This window comes from Trachinotus anak, unplaced genomic scaffold (genome assembly GCF_046630095.1).
Source record: "Trachinotus anak isolate AG129_WGS33_773 ecotype Australia unplaced genomic scaffold, CSIRO_AGI_Tana_v1 ptg000008l, whole genome shotgun sequence".
Lineage (NCBI taxonomy): Eukaryota > Metazoa > Chordata > Actinopteri > Carangiformes > Carangidae > Trachinotus > Trachinotus anak.
The window spans coordinates 26,520,932-26,543,613 of record NW_027273859.1 but is presented as its reverse complement, the minus strand read 5'-3'; the positions used below and the strand labels follow the sequence as shown (position 1 = coordinate 26,543,613).

Below are 22,682 nucleotides of genomic sequence, written 5' to 3'. Positions count from 1 at the left end.
ATGCCCGCCAACCCAGATCAGGTACTTGTAGGATCACTGTTGTCAACCTCTGAGAACGCAAATCTCATAAACTTGTGACCGCTGGTGAGGTCCAAACACATCCAATCAGGGGCTGTTGAGCCGTCTTGGCAAAGACTTTGTCTGTAAATGATTGAGTCGAGGTTAAACCTGCGTAACTGTACACCCTGACCTGTGTCCGATCACTGCTAATCCACGCCACACTGCCCTCGTAAACTACGTTTACCTCAATCTGGTCTGTTGCCAGTTAATCCTGAACTGGCATGACGCACAAATTCACATGAAATATTGTTGCTTTTTCTTTCATTTTTCACCCAAATAAAAAAAAACTACAAAAAACTGATTTTCAAATAGCAGGTACGACCAATAAAAACCAAAAGCTGCTTCATCTAAAACATTTTAGATGAGGTATAATTGGTTCATCCAGTCAGACCTTCCGTAGGTAAGAGAGATCTGAGAAGGTGTGATGTGATACAATTTCATTTCTTGTTTCTGTTGACATTGATGTTACATTTTGTAAATGTTATTTTTCAAAGCAAAAGAATTTCCATTCATCCCAGTTATATTGGGGTGGATGCAAAAACCTCAGATAAATAAAACCAAAACTATCTGCATGAATAGATACAACTAGAGATCAGCAGCAAAATATTTCCTCTACATTTACAATAACTGTACATGGTGCAGAGGTCAGATGTAACCTGCCTAAAGGTAAAGGTAAAAAAAAGAAAAAAGAAAAGTTTAGAAATTTACAGCTCCTCTGCACTCTACACTCTTCATTTAATCTGGATGAATCCTTAAAGTTAACTACTGCAGTACAGAGAGAGAACACAATACAAGAGATTGTGAGAATATTTGCACACAGTCAAAATCACTGTAAGATCTAGTCTCTGAAACAAGTAAGGTCTTCTGGACAGCACATCAGTCTAATGACAAGACAAGGTCAAATGTGTGTTCATAATTCTACTATGCACCTAATCTTACTCTGGTCTGTGAATGTCAATCTGCTCGGTTCTTGTGTCCATTTTATCTCTATTGTTAAGCACAAAGTTATCAGACGTGTGAGGAAAAGCGATCAGCTCTCGTTGGCCCACAGAGGAAACCTCTGAATGGTATTAACAGGCTGAGTGGGTGTGGAAGAGCTTTAGTTTAGGAGACCCACTTCCTGTCCAGTTGTCCCTTTCCTACTCAATCTGTCCCACAGGAGGACTTAGTGGGTCAGTTTGACCTAATTCTCTTCTCCCAGAGGACTGAGATGAGACCATATCAAACGAATATCTGCTGTGAACTGTGGTAACCTAACTGTCCCTCAATCAGAATCAAATGGAACAGTATGATGCAACCATTCTGGAAAACACTAGTGCAGAGAGACTCATGGTCATCTGTAGAAGTTTTACTGATATAATGATCTGTAAATGAATTTGTTTTGCTGCTGTCATGATCCACTCAGACTGGGAGATGAAATGGAAATTAGCTCAGACCCAACACGTTCCTGTGACTGCAGCTTCAAAACAAACTTATACAGCTTACATTTTCTCTCTGACCCACTCAGACTAGAATGGGAAACACTGCAGGAGCTTCGGTATTTCTCCTGCTACACTTGTCATTTAAACAAGGCAGGCAGCCGATGTGTGATATGTGATGAGTGTCTTCTATAAGCAGGCCAGATAGATGTGATAAGTGTGAGCCATACAAACAGCAAGGGGCAAAGGAGAAGTGAACATGTCACAACTGATGGAAATGAATTGATAATAAACATAATAAACACTCAGAGGGGAAAAAACTCTGCTATCTCCTCTGGGTGTGACTGATAATCTAAGACAGAGTGTATCAGACAGTTGTAGTGGAGGTGGACTGACAAGTACAGGTGTGCGTTTGGGTGTGGACTCTCCACTGTGACTTAATCATTGATTTTTTTCTCTTCATTCTCGCTCTGTCTCTGTGTGTTTTTCATTATACCACAGATTCTTGGTCTAGGCATCATCCTCACTGCAGCCCCCTCTTCTTATAACAATCTCCACATTGACCACAAAAGGGAAAGTTATTTAGATTCTACAATAATCTGCTAAGTAGAGATATTACATAAGCAAGTTGAACATAGTTTTACAGACTTGGCTGCGGCAGGTTTGGAGCAGCTGCAGCAGGCTGCGTGATGACGACAGTGTGTGGAACAATGCACTTTAGACAGTGTTGTCTCTGCTCTGAACTGGCAGCCTCAGTCTGCTCTGACTGGTCCCTCCAGCTCTGCAGTGGATGAAGCTACATCAGGCTAACAAGTTAGCGCCCACAAAGCCAGCCTGCGATTCTGTCGTTGTGGTCCAGTCGAGCTTGAAAGGCATTTGCATGTGATTAATGTCAGTTCAAGAAGGCTGTTAAATAAATGATTGACCCTTCTTACTGTTACTGCCCCTTTTCTGCACCACACTGGACCAATGCACCAGATTAACAGGCAGCAGTGACTGCATTAACCCTACTTTTAAATCTGCATTAAACAGTTGTTACCGAGGCATAATCCCTATTTAACCGGCACCAGTCAAGGCAACTTAATTAAGTTAAAACCTGGAGATTTTTGGTGGCAAGGGATGTCATGACCTAACAAAACTAATTCAGCTGATATATATCAAACTTTTAATTCTCAAAAAGACTTTCAGACTGAAGAAGAGAAAACTGATCTTGATGAAGCAGCGATTCATCTGTTCACTCCAGTTCATTAAAACATTTGCTGTTTTAATAATGATTGTTTTTGAAGGACATCATGATGTCACAGTGAACTTGATCTTTGACCTTTTGGAAATAAAATGTCACCACTTCATTCTATCCTATTAGACATTTGCGTTAATTTTTATCATAATAAATATAAGAATTTATGAGTTATGGCCAAAAATGTGTTGTGTGAGGTCACAATGACCTTTGACCTTTGACTACCAAGTTCTAATCAGTTCATCTTTGAGTACAAGTGAACGTTTGTGTGCCCGGCATGTTGAAATCCCCCAAGGCGCTCTTGATATATCACATTCAAGAGGCCAAATATGTGGTTTGTGAGGTTACAGTGACCCTGATCTTTGACCTTTGACCACCAAAATATCATCAGTTCATCTTTGCGTCCAAGCGGACATTTGTGCAACATTTTAAGGGATTCTTTAAAAGACTTCCTGGGATATTCTGTTCACAAGTCCAAAACTTTTTTGAGGGGTCACTGTGATCTTTGACCTTTGACCACCAGAGGCATAAGAATACCTGAAAAAAAAAATCATCCCACAAATGTTCGACTGACAGGTTTTTACACAAACACCAGTTCAGAAACACTGGAGCAAAAAAACAGTCAGATTTCCAGCAGTAAACCACCAGGTCGACTCACCTGATCTTTTTCCGGTTTGTCAGAGATGTCGTTCATGCTACTGGAGGTCAGGTTCCGGTGAGTTGTGGTGGGACTATCTGTTAAAACACAGCAACCCTGAGCAGTTAGACCAGATTCACCTTCACCTGGATGTAAGAACTGAGCGCAGAAGAGGATGGCAGACACCCAAGAAAAGACAGTGGCCCAGACAGTTTGCTTTTTCCATGCAGTGCTCAAAAGAATAACACAGAGAGCAGCAATACTCATGCAAACCATAGATAGAAACACCACCCCTGACTATCATATGAATATTATATATTCTGGAGCACACTAGAGGACAAATTCATACAGACTCAAAAGTTTAAAGCTGACTAAGAGAAACAGGATTTCACTCAGACTGGATCTTTATTATCTGCTGAAAATCTTCAGTTAGCTGTCAAAGATTGTGAGCAACTCCATATATTCACTATTTACCACACAGGGTCCATGATACTGTGTTTAAAGTTACACAGTGCAACAATACCTCAATATGTTAAAAGAAATTCAATTTTCTGTTTGTGACATTGTGGAGTAAACATGATGTTGATTTCCAATTCAAAAACATCCATTAGCCAGAATTAGCTCATTATTATTCTGTAAACAACTCTCTCAAAGCTAACAGTATTCAACTTGTGCAGAATGAGCCTCAACTGCAACTATGGTGCTTAATCTTTTTCAAACACAAATTTTCATGGTGTGCATGGATCTTGTAAAAACAGTTTCTGTTCATCTTAACGTCCATGTTTTCCTCATGTAAACAACCGACTGATCGACTCTGCTGACTTTTAGTTTCAGCTTCTCATCTCCACCATCAGAGGAGTTACAGCAGACCGTGTCCTGACTTCATCACAGATTAGAGATGGTGTCCAGAGGAGGACTAAACTTCAACAAGTGCAAATTCTGATGCCACTGTAGCTTCTTATACATCTGCCCCGAGCATTGTGGGTAATAACATGCTTGTCAGTAGGATGCAGCCAGTAAAAATGATAAATTTGAGGATTAAAAAAAACCAACAACAAAAAAAAACCCACTTAAATTTAGGAAAATACATTAGGGATCAAATATCAAGTTTTAGCCAAATAGCTGATTAGCAGATACATATGTCATATATACAAAAACATATGACACTACTGGAAAAACTATTTATATGTCACTACTCTATAAAGCATAAAAATGTACTGTACGAGACACATGGAGTCTGAATGATAAGAGAGGTCAAGTTTAACGCTACATTTTGGTCATGACTTCGTTCAAACTGCAGCTGAAGGTTTTTCAGTTCTTTTCACTCAGGTGACACAAATCTGTGTTTCAATCTGTGTCATCAACAAAATGGTGCAGAGTCACATTTTCCAATTTCTTTCTGAGTCACATGGATTAGATATGTGCTAAAAATATGATACCGTGGTATTTGACAGGATTTGGCATTTACCAATGATAAAAATATATAATTTGATGTCTTAAGCAGATTGGCTGAGTGAATGTTTTTATATGGAAGTCAGTGAGATGACAGAAAAAACTAAGTACTACTTGGTCTTTTTAAAGACGTCTCAGTCTTTGGAGCCTTCAGTTATCATTTCTCTTCCTAAAACACGAGCAGTGACTCAGAACTCATCGGTGGGCTGCAGTGTGAACGTAGGCTCAGTCCAGTGAACTTACTAAGCCAGTCCATGCTGGTACTCCTTTGGCTCTGCAAGTCCTCCATTGAAATGCGACCCGACAGGCAAGTCAGAGAGTTCTCAAGAGGACTACGAGCTTTTAGTAGCCGCAGCAGCAGGTTATCAAACCACAGCCCAGGGAAGCAGAGAAAGGGCGGAAAAAAAGAGGGTTGACAGACAAGCCCACTGAGCTGAAGCATGAGATTTGTTAGAACAAAAATCAAGTGGCTGTTACAGATTTGGAAAACATGATTTATCTGTGATTCTATAGGTGCAGAGAAATCTTGAGGTGAGAGGAATGGTGTCATTAAACGGAGGCCATGGGTCGCTGGACTGAAGAACTTGGGTCAAACTGTATTTTAATGAATCAGTGGACGTACTTTATCCTCGTGAAGTCGGAATCAATGAATGATTATCAGTGACGCTCTTTAGCACAGCACTGAGATCTAGATAAGAGGCTCAGGCTTTTATGTGCTGAATTTCCCTTTTAAAAACTGCAACAAAGCCGAATCATGAACACAAGGAGTTTTTCTTTTGACAGAGTCATAAACTGGATTCATAAATCTGATAGCTCGTCATAAATAACTTCACCTTCCAAAGACCCATGGCCGGTAACAGATTAATTACATTGTCAACACAATGAAATATCATGTTACTCAATGTGTTACAATCAAAGCACTCATACACAAATGTGTTGTTAACATCTCATAGACATCAGTGTGTATTTGGGCCATCACTTTCCTCACGACTGAAACTTTAAATCTCACTGCTTCCGAGGCTGATTGTCTATTCTGTTAAATAAGGTTTTTACTTGCAGCTGATTTAGTCTTGACATATATTCATTAGTTGTTCATTTCAATTTCATTAACAAATGATTTGGGATCCGAATGCATTTCAGTGAGACACACCAGATGGATATTAATTCCACTTCACACAGCAACTAAAATTCGATTAAAATGTCCAATTAAGCCAATTTCACCCATTTATATTGTGTTACTTTTGTGCATTTTTTGCATGAAGTTAAATTGAGTTTATTTTGTAACTTTCAGTGAAGCAGAGTGACAGTTCGACCGGTGTGTGATGAAAACAGGCTTTATATTCCACTGTACATCAAACATGAAATTTCAGAAATTTCAACAAAATTAAAAAGGTGATGAAGTGAGAATTATGTGAACATTCAGACATTGTGACTGCTGTGAGCAACACTCTGTCCATTAGTCATATCCTATCCTAACACTTTGGCCCATTTATGATTTCCCAGGGCCTTGGACTTGGACTTTTCTCACCAGTGTCGTAAAAAACATGCACAAAGTCTTGACATTTACAGCTCGAGTCAATTTGAAATCAGCTCCACCTGCTCTTACAGGTGCTGACAAACTTTGCCTCTGATCAGTTATGTTGTATTAGTACAACAGTGAGTACATTAAATGTTGTTAGAGTGGAAACACCAAATCTGTGTTTAAAATTAGCAAAAGGAATCATGAAAATTTAGTTTCACTAGTTGAATGATGGATTTAGTGAGAAAGAGGTAGTACTATAGTAGTATTAATAAGACAGACTTTCAAATTCCAATTGTCACTATTTAGTGCAAAAATGTTTCCTTTGGTATTTAGTTTTTTTTTCACTGCCCTAAAAAGTCACTATACACCTCCGGTACTAAGCTCAGGTGACAAAAAATGTAAATTAAACCCAGTAAATTTATCATAAAGTCTTTTTTTTCCTTAAAATCAATAATAAAAAAAAGAAGACTGCACCAAACTGGCATCAGTATTACCGTTTTCCTGGTTGGAAAACAGCCTACTTGCACTGGAGACCGTCTTGCCGATGTCAGCCAGAGAGCGCAGGTTGGACTTCTTGGTCTGGTGGCGATGTTTCCGTAGCAACGTGTACATCACTTTATCCTTCAGGTCTGCCTTCAGCTGCCCAATCTCTATCTGGTTGTCAGTGATCAGCTCTGAGGGTGAACATAGAGGAGAGACAAGGAAGATAATTAGGATCAGAAAGTGAGCTTTTCACCTAGAGTTGAAGAACATTTCTTATAAGACACAACAAACTATATATTATACATTATTATACATTATTATACCCGCTGACGAATAATTATTTTCATTTTTGTAAAAGTCATAAAAGTAATGATACATGCCAAACAGTTAAAGAACAAGTTATTCAAATGAAAGTTATATAAAATGGAGAAAAAAAGCCAGCAGAGCCTCAGTGTCAACAAACTACAAGTAGTAAATGTTTGGTACTTTTACTTTGTAAGTAACATGAACCATTTACTCATATCGTCACAACCTTTGCCGATTAATTTTTTTGTGTCAGCTCTTATACACTATGACATAAACTCATCAACCTTTTGGAGACCAAAGCTCCAATTCAAATGTTCTGAGGAGTATTAAAGGTACCAAGGTATCACCTCAAAATATATATATTGTATAAAGGTAGATATACATGTGTTTTTTTATTATAAAGCAAGTCTAGGTTCTATACTCATACTGTGAAAGTATCAAAGCCTCAGTCCACAGAGAAATGCACACAGCCTGTATTCAGAAACTGAGCCTTTTAACAAGCTGTCAGGACTTCTGTAACTTTGTGATGTCACAACAAAGCAGTCACCACTATCAGCCATGCCCCAGGCCCAACCCACCTGGACCCACCATCCAACCTTGCAGGATTTGGTTTCTCTGAGTGTTTACCTGAAATCTGCTATATTGTTATTTGATCACTCAGAAAACAGTCAGCCAATCAGAAGAGAGGCTCTGATCCTCTCTTCTGATTGGCTGACTGTTTTCTAACCTGTTGTCACTAGAGCTCCAGAGAGAAGCCTGAGAGAGGAGATGTAAAACTACATTGAGATGGTTTTTGGTTCTTAAAACCACAAATAGATGTTCTTATAGATATCAACACTTCAAATAAAACACAGTACAAGTGTAAAATATGGGGCCTTTAACTGGAAACAGTATAGTAAACCAATAAAAAAAGTAAACAAAAAAAAGAACATATGAAAAAAAACTTCTTCATTTGTCAAAGTCAACTGTGCTCTACTTTCAAAGTGTTTTCAAAGTCATTTTGGGTCTACTTCTTTCCACAATGCACCATCTTATCCAACAGCCTGAATTTTGTAACAGCTTCACTCAAAGTAAATAACCAAGTCTCCATAAAAAGTCTCTTCATACTTGTAAGGACTCAATTAGTGCCTCCCAGACTGTAATGCTCCTGTATGAGAGTCTTCCTGGCATCATGAAATGGCTCAATCAAAAGGTCTAGCCTATTTTTAAAAAGAGGGTCAGGAGCCTGAATGCTGACAGATAGCAGCCTCGGGGAGTTTCTCTTCTTGTGGAGGGGTAGTGCCGTTAATGGTCCATCAGTCAAGTCGGCTGGCCTCAAAGCAAGAGGCCCAGCTACCGCTCAGCCTGTGCAGCCCATGCAGCACAGTCAATTACTTCACATTAATCACTCCAAGTGGTAACTCTTCCCCCTGCTCCGTCATGCAGACAAAAGCGTCGGGGTGGTGGCATGAGATTGGAGGACAGAGACATGATCATCTCACAGCAACTGAAGAGCCCTCGCTCTCCTCAAATTAGGAAGATTTTGTGTGGCCGTTTACAAACTACTGTTGGAGTCCATCAGTGTTCCAACATAAAGTACAGTATAGCCTGGAGCTCTGGCCTTTTGCTGCTCTTAGAAATAAAGAAAGAAAAACCTCTGAGTTCTTGTGTGCAATGTGCATCAACCTGCACGCAACACTGCAGACCAGCTCTGCTGCTTATACATCACAGAGCAGATGAAATCAAACTGGCAGACAGGATCTTGTATCACAGGCAGGGAGATGCTTGTCTCAATCAATGTCATTGTGTGACAGCAAATGATAAAAGACTTTAACACAATAAAAAACACCTTCAAAATACTTCTCATTAATAAAATTACTTCATCCTTTTGTTTGCTTTTGTGTCCAACTCTGTCTCTTACAAAATTACATTCATGTGTAATTTACTTTGGTTAATACATTACGGGGGGAGAACTATGTTCTTTAGCAATAAAATGAGCCAATAACAAAATCATGCCAAATGAAGGCATCTGCCAAACATTGATCATCATCTATCCCCTGTTAGCAATTAAAGCATCATTACGGTTGTTATTGTTATGATTAGTCACTTTACGATCCACATCATGATCATAACCATGACCATGTTCAGTGAAGTACATTTAGAATGACTAAACACTTGATTAAGATTAAGCGTCACTATTCAGCCAGTGTATAAAGTTGCATAATAGTTCTGGGGGAGATGACAAATTTATGACAAAAAGCACATGTTAACACAAACTGCTGCTGTAGATTTTGAAATATACAAGAAGCAGGGAGGGTCTAACAAAAAGAAGCCATTAAGTTGCATTAGCAGGGCTTTTGGAGCTTTGACTAGTCTCTTTTCTGGTTGGTCTAAAATAAAAGTATGGAAGTGAAATACTAAACCACTCGAATGCTTTTAATCATTCTTGTTCAATTTTTGGAAAAAAAAACCCAACACTAACTTCAAAGTTAAGCTGGGAACCAGATCCCAGTCTCCAGTGTCAAAGTCATGTGCTTCAGACACCCAATGACTCATAACTTTTCACTGCATTTAGCACTGTTCAAACACTTCCTGCATTGTACCAAACCATGCGCAGCACCTGGGTAGCATAACTAAAACACATCAGCCAATGTGAATTAGCTGTGCCTGAATGTAATGCCATGTATCTTGTTGCCTAACGACCTGAGGCCAACTTACCAACAACCTGAGGCAGAGTAGAAGCTTCCATGTCCAGCATGATGGTGCCTTTCTCTATGCACGTCCGCAGTTCAAACAGGCTGTGTAAGGACAGCGTGGCCACGTGGGGTTTACTCCACCTTTCACCACCTTTCTCTACCTTCTCCTCAAACTTGATCCACCTGTGTGTGTGTGTGTGGGGTGGGGGGGTGGGGGGGGTGGGGGGGGTGGGGGGGGTGGGGGGGGGGGGGGGTGAGAAGAAAAACTGGATTAAACAGAGAATTTGCTATAGTCATAAGCACTAATACTGATGTGCAATTCAGTGCATCAAACTAACATAGGTAAGAGTGTCTACAGAACCCTCACATTATCACAGAGGGGCGTTGATAGAGGGTCTTCAGACAGATGTCATAGAGCAGGAATGGGAAACACAAAAGTTATCAATTAAGAGTAGATTTAAATTGATCCACATCATTGGCTTATAAGGGACGTACACAACTCCTGAAAAACAGAATTCAATCCTAATATCCCAGACAGTTGCAGAAAATGTTGAAGAGAGAAATGTACACTATTTCATTGTAAGTAAGTAAGCTAGTCCTTGTATAGCGATTAAAGACTTATATATGGGATCAAACAAAATTTCAAAAAGTCATATTTTTCATAAAATATTGGATTCATTTTTGGAATCAAGACCTGATGACCTCACATTTTAATCTTGGTATTTACTGAGTGAGACTGTACCACCATTGCCTTTTCTTTCTTTTTTTTTCCTCTTATGCATATAACCACATAAGTATGTTTAAGTAAGTTACTGATTGTCATCATTTTGGGAGTTGGGGGGGAGAGAAGTTGTTTGAAGAAGACTTGTAATATACAACCAAATCATTATGGAAAAGTGATGAATAATGTTCAAAATCAATAAAGATAAGAGATACAAAAACTAACCTAGAAATCATGGACCCTGGAGGACAAGAACTTACATCTCGCAGATGAGGGTAGGTGGAGCTGATGTCAATGTTACCAGGCAACTCAGCACATTTCAAATTAAATATAACTGCACAAATTCAGGACATATATGTCTATATCTAGTACCTTTACAGAGGCCTACATGAAGTCACTGAACACAATAATGTCAGATTATGCAACAACCTTACAAGAAGTCACGTAGGGGATTTTGGCACTATTTTTAATGGTGTTGGTTGGGAATCCAATACTTTCTAATAAGTGATCAATTCTTAGATTGAGATGCAGTATTATCATATCTATTTCTTTCTTGTATTTATTTAATCACCCCCCCGCAACCCTAACCCTAACCCCCTGTGTCAGAGGGATGAGAAACTGAACTGGTACTGAGCAGTTATTTCTATAGCCGGGTTTTATTTGGCTGCCAAACTTGCACTTGGCGTACAGCCAGCACTACCCAGCACTTGTGAGATCTTTTATTCATTTTGAGTCCCCTGAGTGCACTTCATGAAACATTGCACTGTGTCTTAATCTCTGCAGTTATTTGCAGAATAATAAGTTTGACATTATGGATTTAAGATCGATTCATTTCACCTTTTGTAAGCAATGTATAGGGCAAGTATTTTAAAACATAAAAAATAAGTAACAGACCCTTTTTGAAGGATTTGGAAGTGCAGTTCTCTTTTAACCTTTTTAACCCTTCTGATTGTCTTGCATTGATTTCTTATTTTAGTGCATCTTTACTGTGGTACTTCAGTTGTGGACCAGTTTTGTTGGGGTGCAACATTTTCTGTTTAAACTCTTGTCTGCAGTGAAGGAGAAATTTAGACAGAATGACAACGAATTCTTCCCTTAAGCTTGTTGAACCTTAAAAAACCAATCCCAGGTCTGTCTTTGATCATTTTTTTTCAGATGGTTGATTGATGACATGATCAGAAAAGTAATTCCTCAGTCTATACTGTAAAACGCCATAATGCACTCTCATTTCACGTGCATTTTGACTGACGTGTTTTTGGTTCAGTCCAGGTTAAAATAAGGTCTAATGATGCCTCCCAGTAGGTAGGTTTCTGCAGAACTGACAAGCCATAGAGTCACCATTTAAATTTTGACATAATGATTCAGTTCATGCTGAACTGTTAATCCTATACCAATCAAATATCACCTGTCATGTACATCTGGGGAAGGTGAGGGGACAGAAGCTGGATGAATGCATGATCGGTTAATATCAGTTTCGAAGCTGGAGAGGTTAATTTAAAACAAACAAATAAAAAGTAGGACTAAATCTTTAAAAAAACAAGACTTGAGTAGAAGTAAAAGTATTTATACAGAGGGGCTCTGTAAGCAGAGTTCTTCAGAAGTGCTCCTCTGCAAATCATTCAACCAACAGTGAACCAAAATGTGACTTCTCTCTGCGGTACAATTGGTCAGAGGTTAGGATAAAAAAAAAAAAAAAAAAAAAGAAAAAAAAAAAGATCAACTCATTTGGAGCCTCAAACAGCAGCCCCAGGATCCAGTTTCCCCCTGAGAGAGCTTCACTCATCCAACGCTAATGATGTATAAACAATCATCCCATCTCTGCGCTATCCCATCCCACTAGTGGGCCACACAGGAGAAACCTGTGCTGCTCGGAATGCAATGCACACACCAAACCCCCTAAAGTTAGAAGAACTGTTCAGACTGACAAATTTAACAATGTTTGTTCAGTTATTTCCCAGAGGGTCTGGGCATTTTAAAACCATTTAAAACGGTGGAGACACTCATTACAGCACACACAGAAGAGGAAGCCCCAGAGTCTGAGACTGAGGTCCTTACCTGGCCGTCTCCTTCCACTCCATCTCCTGTCCATCCACTGACAGCAGCTCATCCAACTCAGTGAAGAGTTGTGGGGGTGCCGGGCCATCATCCTCCTCCCCGAGGATGAAGCGGATCCTCTCAGCTGCTGGTGAGACTGTGGAGAGAGGAAAAATACTGCGGTTCATAGGCTGGCAGTGGTGCCCATTGGGTAAGGGTTTGGATACCGACTTCCCCTCCTCAGCTGGACCCTTGGCGTTGACCTCAGGAGGAGGTGGAGGTGGTGGGATTTTCACCATGAACTCCTCTCCTTTCTCCTCCGTGTCCTCTTCCTTTTCCTCCTTCTTCTCTTGGTTATTGTTGTTGTTAGACATCGTTAAAAACTCAGGGACCACCTATTAATCTCCAAATCAGCTGACCCAGGCTTTGCTCCTCAGATAGCAGACAACAAATGACACAAGCTCACCAGGGTCCCAGAGCAGCAGCTAGACCCTCATTAAAGTCTTGGGTGGAAGTGACAGCCGCTCTCAGCTGCCTGCTCCAGCACTCTGTGAAGCAGGTAGGAGGGGGCCAATGGGGTTTAGGGGTCCCCTCAGTGACAGTGTCCCCACAGCAAGCCCCTTCTCCCTCTCTGCCCCCCCTCTCTTCACTGTTCAAACAGGCCATCGCCATTGGCCCTCCAGCCTTGGCAAGCTACCCTGGAGCCCCTCATTAACAATTAGGAAATGGTTCACAAACTGGCCTATTCTTTAGCAGAGGCTTGGCTTTCCTTCCCCTTGTATTCTCATTTGAATATTTATAGAGCGACACAAAACACAGCCAAACAGAACTTCAATGGGATTGATATATGAATAATACTTTTCAGCACTATTCAAACATGTCGACATCATCACACCTTGTTCCAACAAGTGGAAACGATATTTGAACTGTAAACGAGGACCCACAAATGGTCGCGCTCCCCTCCATGAAAGCCTGCCCACCCAAGTATGTAATGCAAGTATGTCATTAGCAAACAACCACACAAGACCAGAGCATGGAACATCATCAGAGCTGCAGCTCGTTTACAGAAAAGCCCACATAAATGAAACAATGGCATCTCTGCTGGAGTAATCAGACTGCTACTGTGCAGAAACTGCAAAGATGCAGAGATCAATATGAAATCAGAGCCCTGGGACACCAGTAATCAATAGACCTGTGCTTTTCTTGTAATGACATGTCAAAATGTGTTGTTTTTAAATGGTGCGCTAAGGCTGATGTCGCTGTCACTGTGACTCCTTTGCTGTGTCATGTCAGTCAGCAGGATGCTGCATAATGTATTAGACACAAGCTACCGTGGGCCAACTCTAAGTGGATGTTAATCAGTTCATTCTCATCTTGTGCGAACAGGCAGAGCTGAATCCCAGATAGAGATGCCATTACTGTCACAGGCAGCAACTGTCACGCAGAGATGATACTGTACGTCAAATACTGAGAAAATAAATTCAAAATTCTATCTCAATCAGCTGCAATTTAATAAAAGGTTGGATTGAATTGGGCAAAGTTAATTTCTCACTATTGTGATTTGGCCTGAAAACAGCAGCTCTTCCAAATGATGAGGATTTGCTTCCCTGTGTAAGGGAACCTGTTAACTGACTGTAGACTTACCTCTTTATTGCCTGCATTTGCTATGACAAATATACAAGATCTTTTTGCTCTTTTTCTCTGGACCTGTGTTGGGCTCTAATGAAAACAGAGTCTACTCTAATGACAAACTGCCATTTAAATTTTGTGATCTGATTGTTACTAAACAAGAAGACAAGATTTTCAAGTTTCATCACAACTATTTTTGTGGCATCCTCTAAATTTACATGTACACTGAATATAATGTGATGGGTATACAAATATAATAAGAATACATAAATCAGAACTTATGGAAGTGATTATTTTAAAAACTAGATTCCTATTGAGTATTTTGATTTATTGAAATTCTATAAATAAGCACATCTGCCAGAATAGTAAACGTCACCAGACAGTGATCTGGATGTTGTGCACAGACTCCTGCATCAGTTCCTTTAAAACATCACATTAAGAAACTGTGTAACGTCTATCTTACATCTTAAGGAAGTTATTAGTTTGCCCCCAAAATATACCGAATGTATCGTTAACTGTAGTTGCTTTTCGATGCTCTTTTGCTGGCTAAGCCTGGTTGAATATATCGTACAGCTCTGAGTGTGGTGTTCTTATTGTCTGTGAGCTCTCATACATCTATCTGAGGAGCACTTTTTAAGACAGTGAGACAGTTTTCTGGTCCTCATTTCTTCAAAGAGTTTTGTGAGGGTTAAGGCTGCACCAAGGTTATGGTTTACATAAGCATATATGCACGCAGTTGTGATGGTTACAGTCAAGGTTAAGGAATGCCTTATGTCAGTGAGGGTCCACACCAATACAGAAGTACCAACATTCGTGTGTGTGTGTATGTGTGTGTGTGTGAGAATGATAATAACAAAGCTGCCTGATCTGATTACATAACAGTTTGCTAATACCGTGACACCAGTGTTAACTATACATATTGAATACATTTTTTTCATTCCCTAAAATGCAGATACTCAGGGTTTCCCTCTGAGTTTTCATCCTCTCAGTCTAAAAAACATGGACACAAGAACTGATCTGGTAGAGGGACCACCCACCTCTGTAATGGTAAGAAGGGAAATTATGTTGTATTAATGTATTATGTTGTTGTTGTTGTATCAATAACATATTTATGCAGGAGTGGAAGTAAAACAACCTGCACCACAGAGGAGGGACAATGATCTGGGCTGACCTGAGTGTTGTGTCTTTAGCTGGACTTTCCTTTGCAGGCGAAGTTCAGACATTTCCATATACACCTCTCTTACAGGCTGAGTCATTCATTCATTCAATCAGTTCAAGAGGCCAAACTGTAAATGAGATGAAAGCTTGAAGTTTCACCTCATTGTGTGTTTTTTCTGCAGCAGAATAACAACAGCAGCAGGTACGAGCCAGACAACAAGCAGCTGTAAGATTACTAGGTGGGGGATAAACTGTCTGCTGGTACACACACACACACACACACACACACACACACAAGCACACGCACACACACACACACACACACACACACACACACACACACACACACACACACACACACACACACACACACACACACACTTCCACAAGCTGCAACTAGCTTGAGTCACCACAACCTGTTTAATAACATCTTAGGTGGAATAATTTACATGTGCGTTTCACACATTCAGCTGACACTCTCATCCACAGTGATTTACACTGATTACAGTAAACAGTTAAAACAAGCTTTAAATACATATATAGCTAAAGTTCATGGAAACAATAGGCAGCAGTGCAAGCTGAGGGTCAAAGCCTCAGTGATGTAGGTTCACACTTAATACTCCTGTATTCCTTAAATGTGCACACATTATTCTATTATCCATTATCCTGATAATAAAATCATAATAACAATACACCAATACAAAGTTGTTTTTTCCCTGTGAAATAAACGGTAAAGAGATCCCACTGAAGGAAACACTTTATATTAGAAACATATTTTGGCAAAAGATTAGGAAAGTTACCTGACACCTGAGTTTACAGCTGGAATCAGCTACTTTCTGTACCTTTCTACATGCTCAGATTACCTTTATATTTTAATTTAAAGCTACTACTGATTATAAATATTTTATATAGATTTTATGGTAAAAGAACAAACAGCAACAAAGGAGGGATGAAAGAAACTGAATGTATACATTTGAAATTTTCCTTCATCTATTCTTCAAGAGCAAAAGTTAGAAATTTAAAAATAGTTCTGAAGATTATTCTAATAATTAGTTGGCATCAAAAACTGGTTTTCCTCAAGACCTCATCCAAATGCTAAAGAGAGATTTTCTAATTCTTCAATGAGAAACTGATGTTGCCTATCCAGTGTTGGTGTCAATGCAATACTGTCCCACTTGAGCAGTTGCTAAGGGAGAGGTGGGAGGGTGGGTGAGGAGGGCTGGCGGGGGTGAGACTCAGTGCTGAGTGAAAGCAAAGAGGGGTGAGAGCAAGCACGAAAAGGAGGGATAGAAATGAAAATCCCATCGTTCAAACGCAATTTCAAAGCTGTGTGCTGTAGCCAAGAGCCATGGGCACACAAAGAGGACTTTGTCCCAGCAGCAGAGGCTCATGGGATAGGGGATGGAGGAAGAATGCCCGCTGCCTAGTAGAAAGCTTAGTGTGACTGCCACTAAAGGCCTGTTTAGTCCCACTCTTGACATGCATCCTACACAAATACCTTCCATCTCCTTTGACCTTTTTGAAAAACTCAGCACAGTAAAAGGCTACATGGGTTCTAATAGCACGTTCATTGTTTGTGACTGTACATGCAATGATAATGCAACACCCCGTCACCTCATTCAAAGGGAAGAGAGGATCACTGAGAGTACAGGAACTGTTTTCCATGCCACAAAGTCTGACATTCAGTATGCAGGGAAGCTAGCGCACAGGCAGCGAACAGGGATTGGGCTGAATGCAGAGTGACACCCTGAGGGTGATCCATTGAGAGCTCAGTATTTATGCCCAGACCATCGAACTCTGGTATTTTGTTGTGATAGCTGAGGTGAGCAGGTTCTGGTGAAGGTGTAACAAAGACCATCTGGGGGGGAACAACCCTGGAATGAAAGGATCAGTGTGCTGTCTGCAGGTATGCTGAATGTACATTTTCTGTATGATTTCGCTGTACCACAATACAACCCACAACAGCAAGGTCAAGTTTATGTTTACTCCAAGTTTGTCTCCAAAAAGGCTTAATGCATCCCTTTGTCCAGGAAGACTCAGCAACATTACCACTGTTTACCAGTATATATGTCTCACTTCATCCCATTCATGTTACAACTTTTGAATTAAATTAAAGTAAGGCTGTGCAACTTTTGTAGCAGCCACTGTGGCCACTAGTGGTGATTGCAGAGTGATGGGACACTGAATTTCCCTTTATCATTATTATGAATCACTTCCTTTAGCAATGACTAGGGCTGCACAATTAATCGAAATATAATAAAAATCGCAATATGGCCAAGTGCAATGCCCAAATTGCAGGAGCTACTGCTGTTGTTTCAGACTAAGGAGTGAATGAGATTAGCTCAGCTCAGAAATAGTGGAGCTGAACATAATGTTCCACTGATTTAAAATATCTGGTGTTAACATCATTTGGAGTCAGGGCTCTAAATCTTATACCTATGACAATCTTATGGGGGCAGAATCTATTACAGAACAGCAGATATTACAATTTTGCCATTGACAGTTGTCCTAATACATTCAAATATAAGGCTGTCATGAGCCACTGAATAAAATCTCAAACATGCAGTGGGCTGTGCAGTCTTCACAGACTTGGCTAACCATAAAATGATCTTGTACTGATGCCAACAAAATCATGTCTGACCATGTCCCCTGTCTGACTAATGCTGAAAGTCATTCTGAAAAGTAAGTTATCATTTACTGAAGTAAAGCAGATGAAGCAAGTGAACTGAAAGTAGGTGCAACAAAACAGCAAAGTTTGCAGCTAGCTGTACATCTCCTGTAAGCTACTGTGTGATAATGCACAGCCTAAAATCTTTTACCATTTTATCTGATTCACTGTCTAGAATGAGAAATATTACTGGTTTGGCTGAGTAATCTTTGTGTTATACCCCAAAAATGCCCCATCTTGTGTTGTTTGAAGACTTACAGGAACACTCACAATAGGACAGAGGCACAACCTCAGGCTGCGGATGTGGGGGATGGGAAACATTGTTGATCTTAGTGTCGATCAATGAAGATTAACTCATCAGGCTTCCCAGAGAGAAACAAAGTCAAACAAAAAGGATGGCATTTCGAACATCTAAGTCATTTTTCCAATCAATACCCAGAGACCTTTTCTACTGATTTTTTTTTTCGTATGACACTGAACAACATCTCAAACAAACAGTCTATTGTGCTGTGGATAGAATAATGCTCATCTTATTTCTACACAGTCGTGAGTGAGACGGAGCAGAAGAAAGGTTTTAAATCCTTGTTGTCACTTTGTGATGTGTGAGAAAAAGTATTGTGGGTTGTTTGAATTTCATGAAGCAAAAATATTCATTAAGAAGCAATGAGTCTTAGTGAGAAGCCAGTGTGCTTCTTTTGTAACAACTTCTGTCTCCTGAAGTAATCAATAGGCACATTAGGATTTGTGATATCAGATGAGAATCCTCAACAAATATCTCACCAACAGAATCACTGTCGGGCCTTAATTTCTTACTGCAAACTCTTCATTTTGGATCCTTCCTCATTACACTCAAGGAAAGTATTTGGCACCAAGTCGAACATATCTAGAATTTAATCAGTGCTTTCAAGGAAATGATGGTTTACTTTCAAATTAAAGGCTCTTTCCATGTGAAAGCTGGTTCAGTTTCTACCTCAACCTTTGCATTTATTTGTCTCATCAACTTTGACTCTTGCAATTCCATCAGGATGGTACTTTAAACTGTACGCGGAGCAGGTATCCTCCCAGTGAAGCATGAACATAAAACCTGAGATGTGTTGGAAAAAAAAAAAATTCTAATATATCACAGTCGTTGTAGCTTGCTTTCCCTGACTTTGGGAAATTAAACCCATTTCTATAAGAACCAAGTTTCTAAGTAATCTTTGTAATCCACTTTGAGAGAACATTTGATCCTAGGAGAACAAGATGGGAAAATGCTTAGGAAAAAAAAAGCACGCTCAGCAAAATGAGCAGGGGTCAAATAACTCTGCAGTGGACACACATGCAACCAGGAGATGTACTCGCAGTCCCTGCAGCGTCCATCTGACCAAACAAGAGGATTTCAGTCCATATGACAGACAAGGGCCTTCCCCCTGGGGCCGGCCCTGTTTCCCAGAGAGAGTAACACGGAGGAGGGCAGTGAAAAACAGTGGGACATTAGCTATACTGCATGCCTGTCAGTTTCTACGTGCCTGACAGATGCTTGCAGATTTCAGTTTTAGCTGTAAAAACATTCCTTAAGAGGCAGAGCTGCCCTACTGTCACGAACGGCAAAAGATCCTAACAAATGTTTTTAGCCCAAGTTAGCTAGCTGGAAAAACTGTATTTAAAAAAGGAACTCTAAATAAAAAAATATTATTTCAATTTCAATTATTTCATTTTCACTTTAATGTCTATGACATTGGAAGATCAGAGTTCTAGCTCACTAGTTTTCCCCGACAGCTAGTTATCAGCTAATATGCCTAATTTGACCCAGAAAGGTTAGCTAGGCCATGGCTAGGACTGTTCACGTCAGTCTTATATCATTTTACAACTTTGGAATCCCGTATTTACGAAGAGTGCTGATATATTAGGCTCCTATTAAGTATCCATTCAGCAGCACATTATTCATGCCACACTAGCAGTCATCATTTAGCACGTTAGCAGTGTGAACATTAGCATTCTCTCAGCAGGCTCTAAGGATAAAGCCTTGTGGGCCATAGAAAGAAAAGTGACTTGTGTAACTGTTACGTAGCAAGGACAACCATGATTCTTTGGGGCAGCCCTAAACTCTGCTGAGAAATGTTTTCTGAACTAAAATAAGTCTCTCTTTGCAGTCTTATCCAATGCATGCAGCATGCTGAAAGTCTTTGGGTCTTCAGATAATTTACTATATTCCATTATATTTTGATTTCCAAATACAAAAAGAAAAGAAACAAATTTTAATTCTGCATGCATGATTCTCATATGTTAATAGTAAGTGAACATAAGTCTGTTTACACACAATAAAACAAATGAACCATTCACTGTACAACAATACCAATTGTACTATATGCTCTCTGTTCTTGTTGTTATGCCATTTCACTGCACACCTTGATTCCATTACAGGATTTTTACATAACAGCATTTATTCTATTTCGCCCTTATGAACCAGCAGACCGCCACAGTGTTGACTGATAACAAAACGTCAATGCTCACATTCTCCTGCCAACATAGTCGCATTTTCCATGAATGGAGAATTACCACTGTTGCTGTAAACAAATCGAGGTGTGTTGGGTTTCAGATGTTACGTCATTACAGCCAGACTTCACTTGGTTTTTTAGGAATGAAGAACTGTTGTCTTCCCCTTTCACACATATTTTTGGTATTTATAATATACATCATTTGAGTCTCCACTAGTTTCTTCAGGTGTGGACTCCACAAATGCTCCTAACAAATGGAAAACCCAAAAGTCGCAATCACCGAATCAAAAGACTACACCACCCAGATACAGCTCTGTCCAGCCTATGATGCATCTCTCTCCAACTACAGGCAGCCGTTTCACAAAAAGACTAATCCTGTTAAACCAAGTGTGAGCAAGTGAACCGGCAAGTCCGAAGAATAACTGCACTGCTGTTCACACACACACAACAGGCTGGAATATTTAGTCCACCCAAACACAGCCATCATTACCCCACGGACAAAATCCAGTTTGGTGAGTACGGCTGCATCAATGCCAGACTGGTCCAAAAGCTCACGATCCAGACAATTTGGTACAGGGTCAGGTGCAGAGGAGGGTAAAGAACTACTAAATAGTCTAAAATTTGTTATGAAAAGAAAATACAGACAATGACTCTACAATTACCAGCTGCAAAGAACCATCTTCAGGGTCACTCAGACAGATCAGCCTCTCCAGAACCCAAACAGCTGTGCTAACCCTAACTATTTCATCTGTGATCTGCATTCTTTATTATCCTCTCTGTAGATAAACATGAGGGGTGTCAAGACGAGTAGCAAATAAGAAAATGACTTTTCAGTGACTTTTTTGAAATTATTTGCATATTTCTTGTGAAATAAATGAGTGTTTTAGCTCTTAGGCCAACATCACTCACTCACTGACTGAACTGCTGCAACCAGTGGTGAATTTAAGCACTGTTTGGCTACTAAGGGGCACAGGCCAAAAAGGCTGGGGCCCACTGCACTACTCTTTGTCAAGGTTGGATAATATACAGATATGACTGTAACAGAAAAGCTCAGATTACACTGGTCCTCTACTTCGGACTCTAAACAGCAACATCATAGCTGAGATACTGACAGGACATCTATAATCACTTCTTCAGCCACTCTGGAAGCTTATTACAGAACAATTTGTCAAGTACGTCTGACTGTGATTACGGAACATGGTCAAAAATCTATAAAACTCACCATTTCTGCTAAATATGCATCATCGCATTCAGTAGCAACAACCAGATGGGCTTGTAATCTATTCTCTGACTGGATTTATGTCCTGAAGAAAATCCCCACATCTAGTGATGTGTGCACATTTAAAAATCCAGTTCTGGTGTATTTTTTCCTCTTGTCACATCATGTGTAAGCAAGCATGTGTAAAATTACATCACACTTTCTAGAAATGACAGTGGCCTGCCTCATTATTGGATTGACAGGAAGCAAGGACATTTTAAGCCTTATTCACCGGAGACCACTGTTACACATGTAATCAGAGAATTAACTTCTATCCTCTTCTTCTCTCCCAAATTACTCCATGTTAGTGTTGACAGTAGAACCATGTCTTAGCCAAAATATAGACATAAATCTGTGGTTTATGTCTATAAAATTTCACACACAAAAAAAAAAAAAAACACACAAAGATTGCTGCAGGTTTCATTAACAGTCTTACACTGTTTCAAACCTTAACTTGAACACAGCAGAGAAAAAAAAATGCTGACATCATTAAGAGCTAGGCTTACACTTTAACTCACATCTCAACACACCACCACCGAACGTGACCTTCCTCTCCTCCCTTTCTTTCTCAACCTTCACTCAAACTGTCCGGAGCTCTTTGTCCGAGCGTCTGCAGATCACAGCAGCTGTGCCTGAGGGCACATCGCACTTCATACTCTCTGGGACAGAAGAAGAAGACAACCAGACAACCAAGAATACAAGCACTACTGCATATATATGCTCGCACACCAGCACACACACACACAAAGACAGACACACTTATGTCTAGGACAAAAACACAGAAATACACAAACATATACACTGTACTCAAGAGACTCATATCAGTGCTAGAAAAACTGTGTCTGAGCAGCCATTACTTCGAATAAAAATTCACTCTGCTCTGTCGAAACAGGCTCGTCACTCAGCAGGACATGCACGGCTATTTCTGGCCACTAAGTGGACTCAGC

General features: G+C 40.0%; 1 protein-coding gene across 7 annotated transcripts in view; it reads right to left on the bottom strand.

Annotated features, from left to right (window-relative positions):
* The window catches only part of slc4a4a (solute carrier family 4 member 4a), a 60,844-nt gene that overhangs the window by 26,876 nt on the left and 11,286 nt on the right, over positions 1-22,682 (bottom strand). For 5 of the 7 annotated variants that reach the window (XR_011691695.1, XR_011691694.1, XM_071483893.1 and 2 more), the window contains exons 5-9: positions 12,567-12,702; positions 9,813-9,973; positions 6,821-7,000; positions 5,048-5,143; positions 3,374-3,450 (exon numbers count right to left, since the gene is read on the bottom strand). Coding sequence is in view for 5 of the 7 variants with exons in the window: in XM_071483893.1 (XP_071339994.1) it covers positions 3,374-3,450; positions 5,048-5,143; positions 6,821-7,000; positions 9,813-9,973; positions 12,567-12,702 (650 nt within the window). In the remaining 2 variants the exon portion in view is untranslated. The remainder of the gene's footprint in view (positions 1-3,373; positions 3,451-5,047; positions 5,144-6,820; positions 7,001-9,812; positions 9,974-12,566; positions 12,703-22,682) is intronic. The other 2 variants (XM_071483895.1, XM_071483896.1) reach the window with 2 other exon arrangements.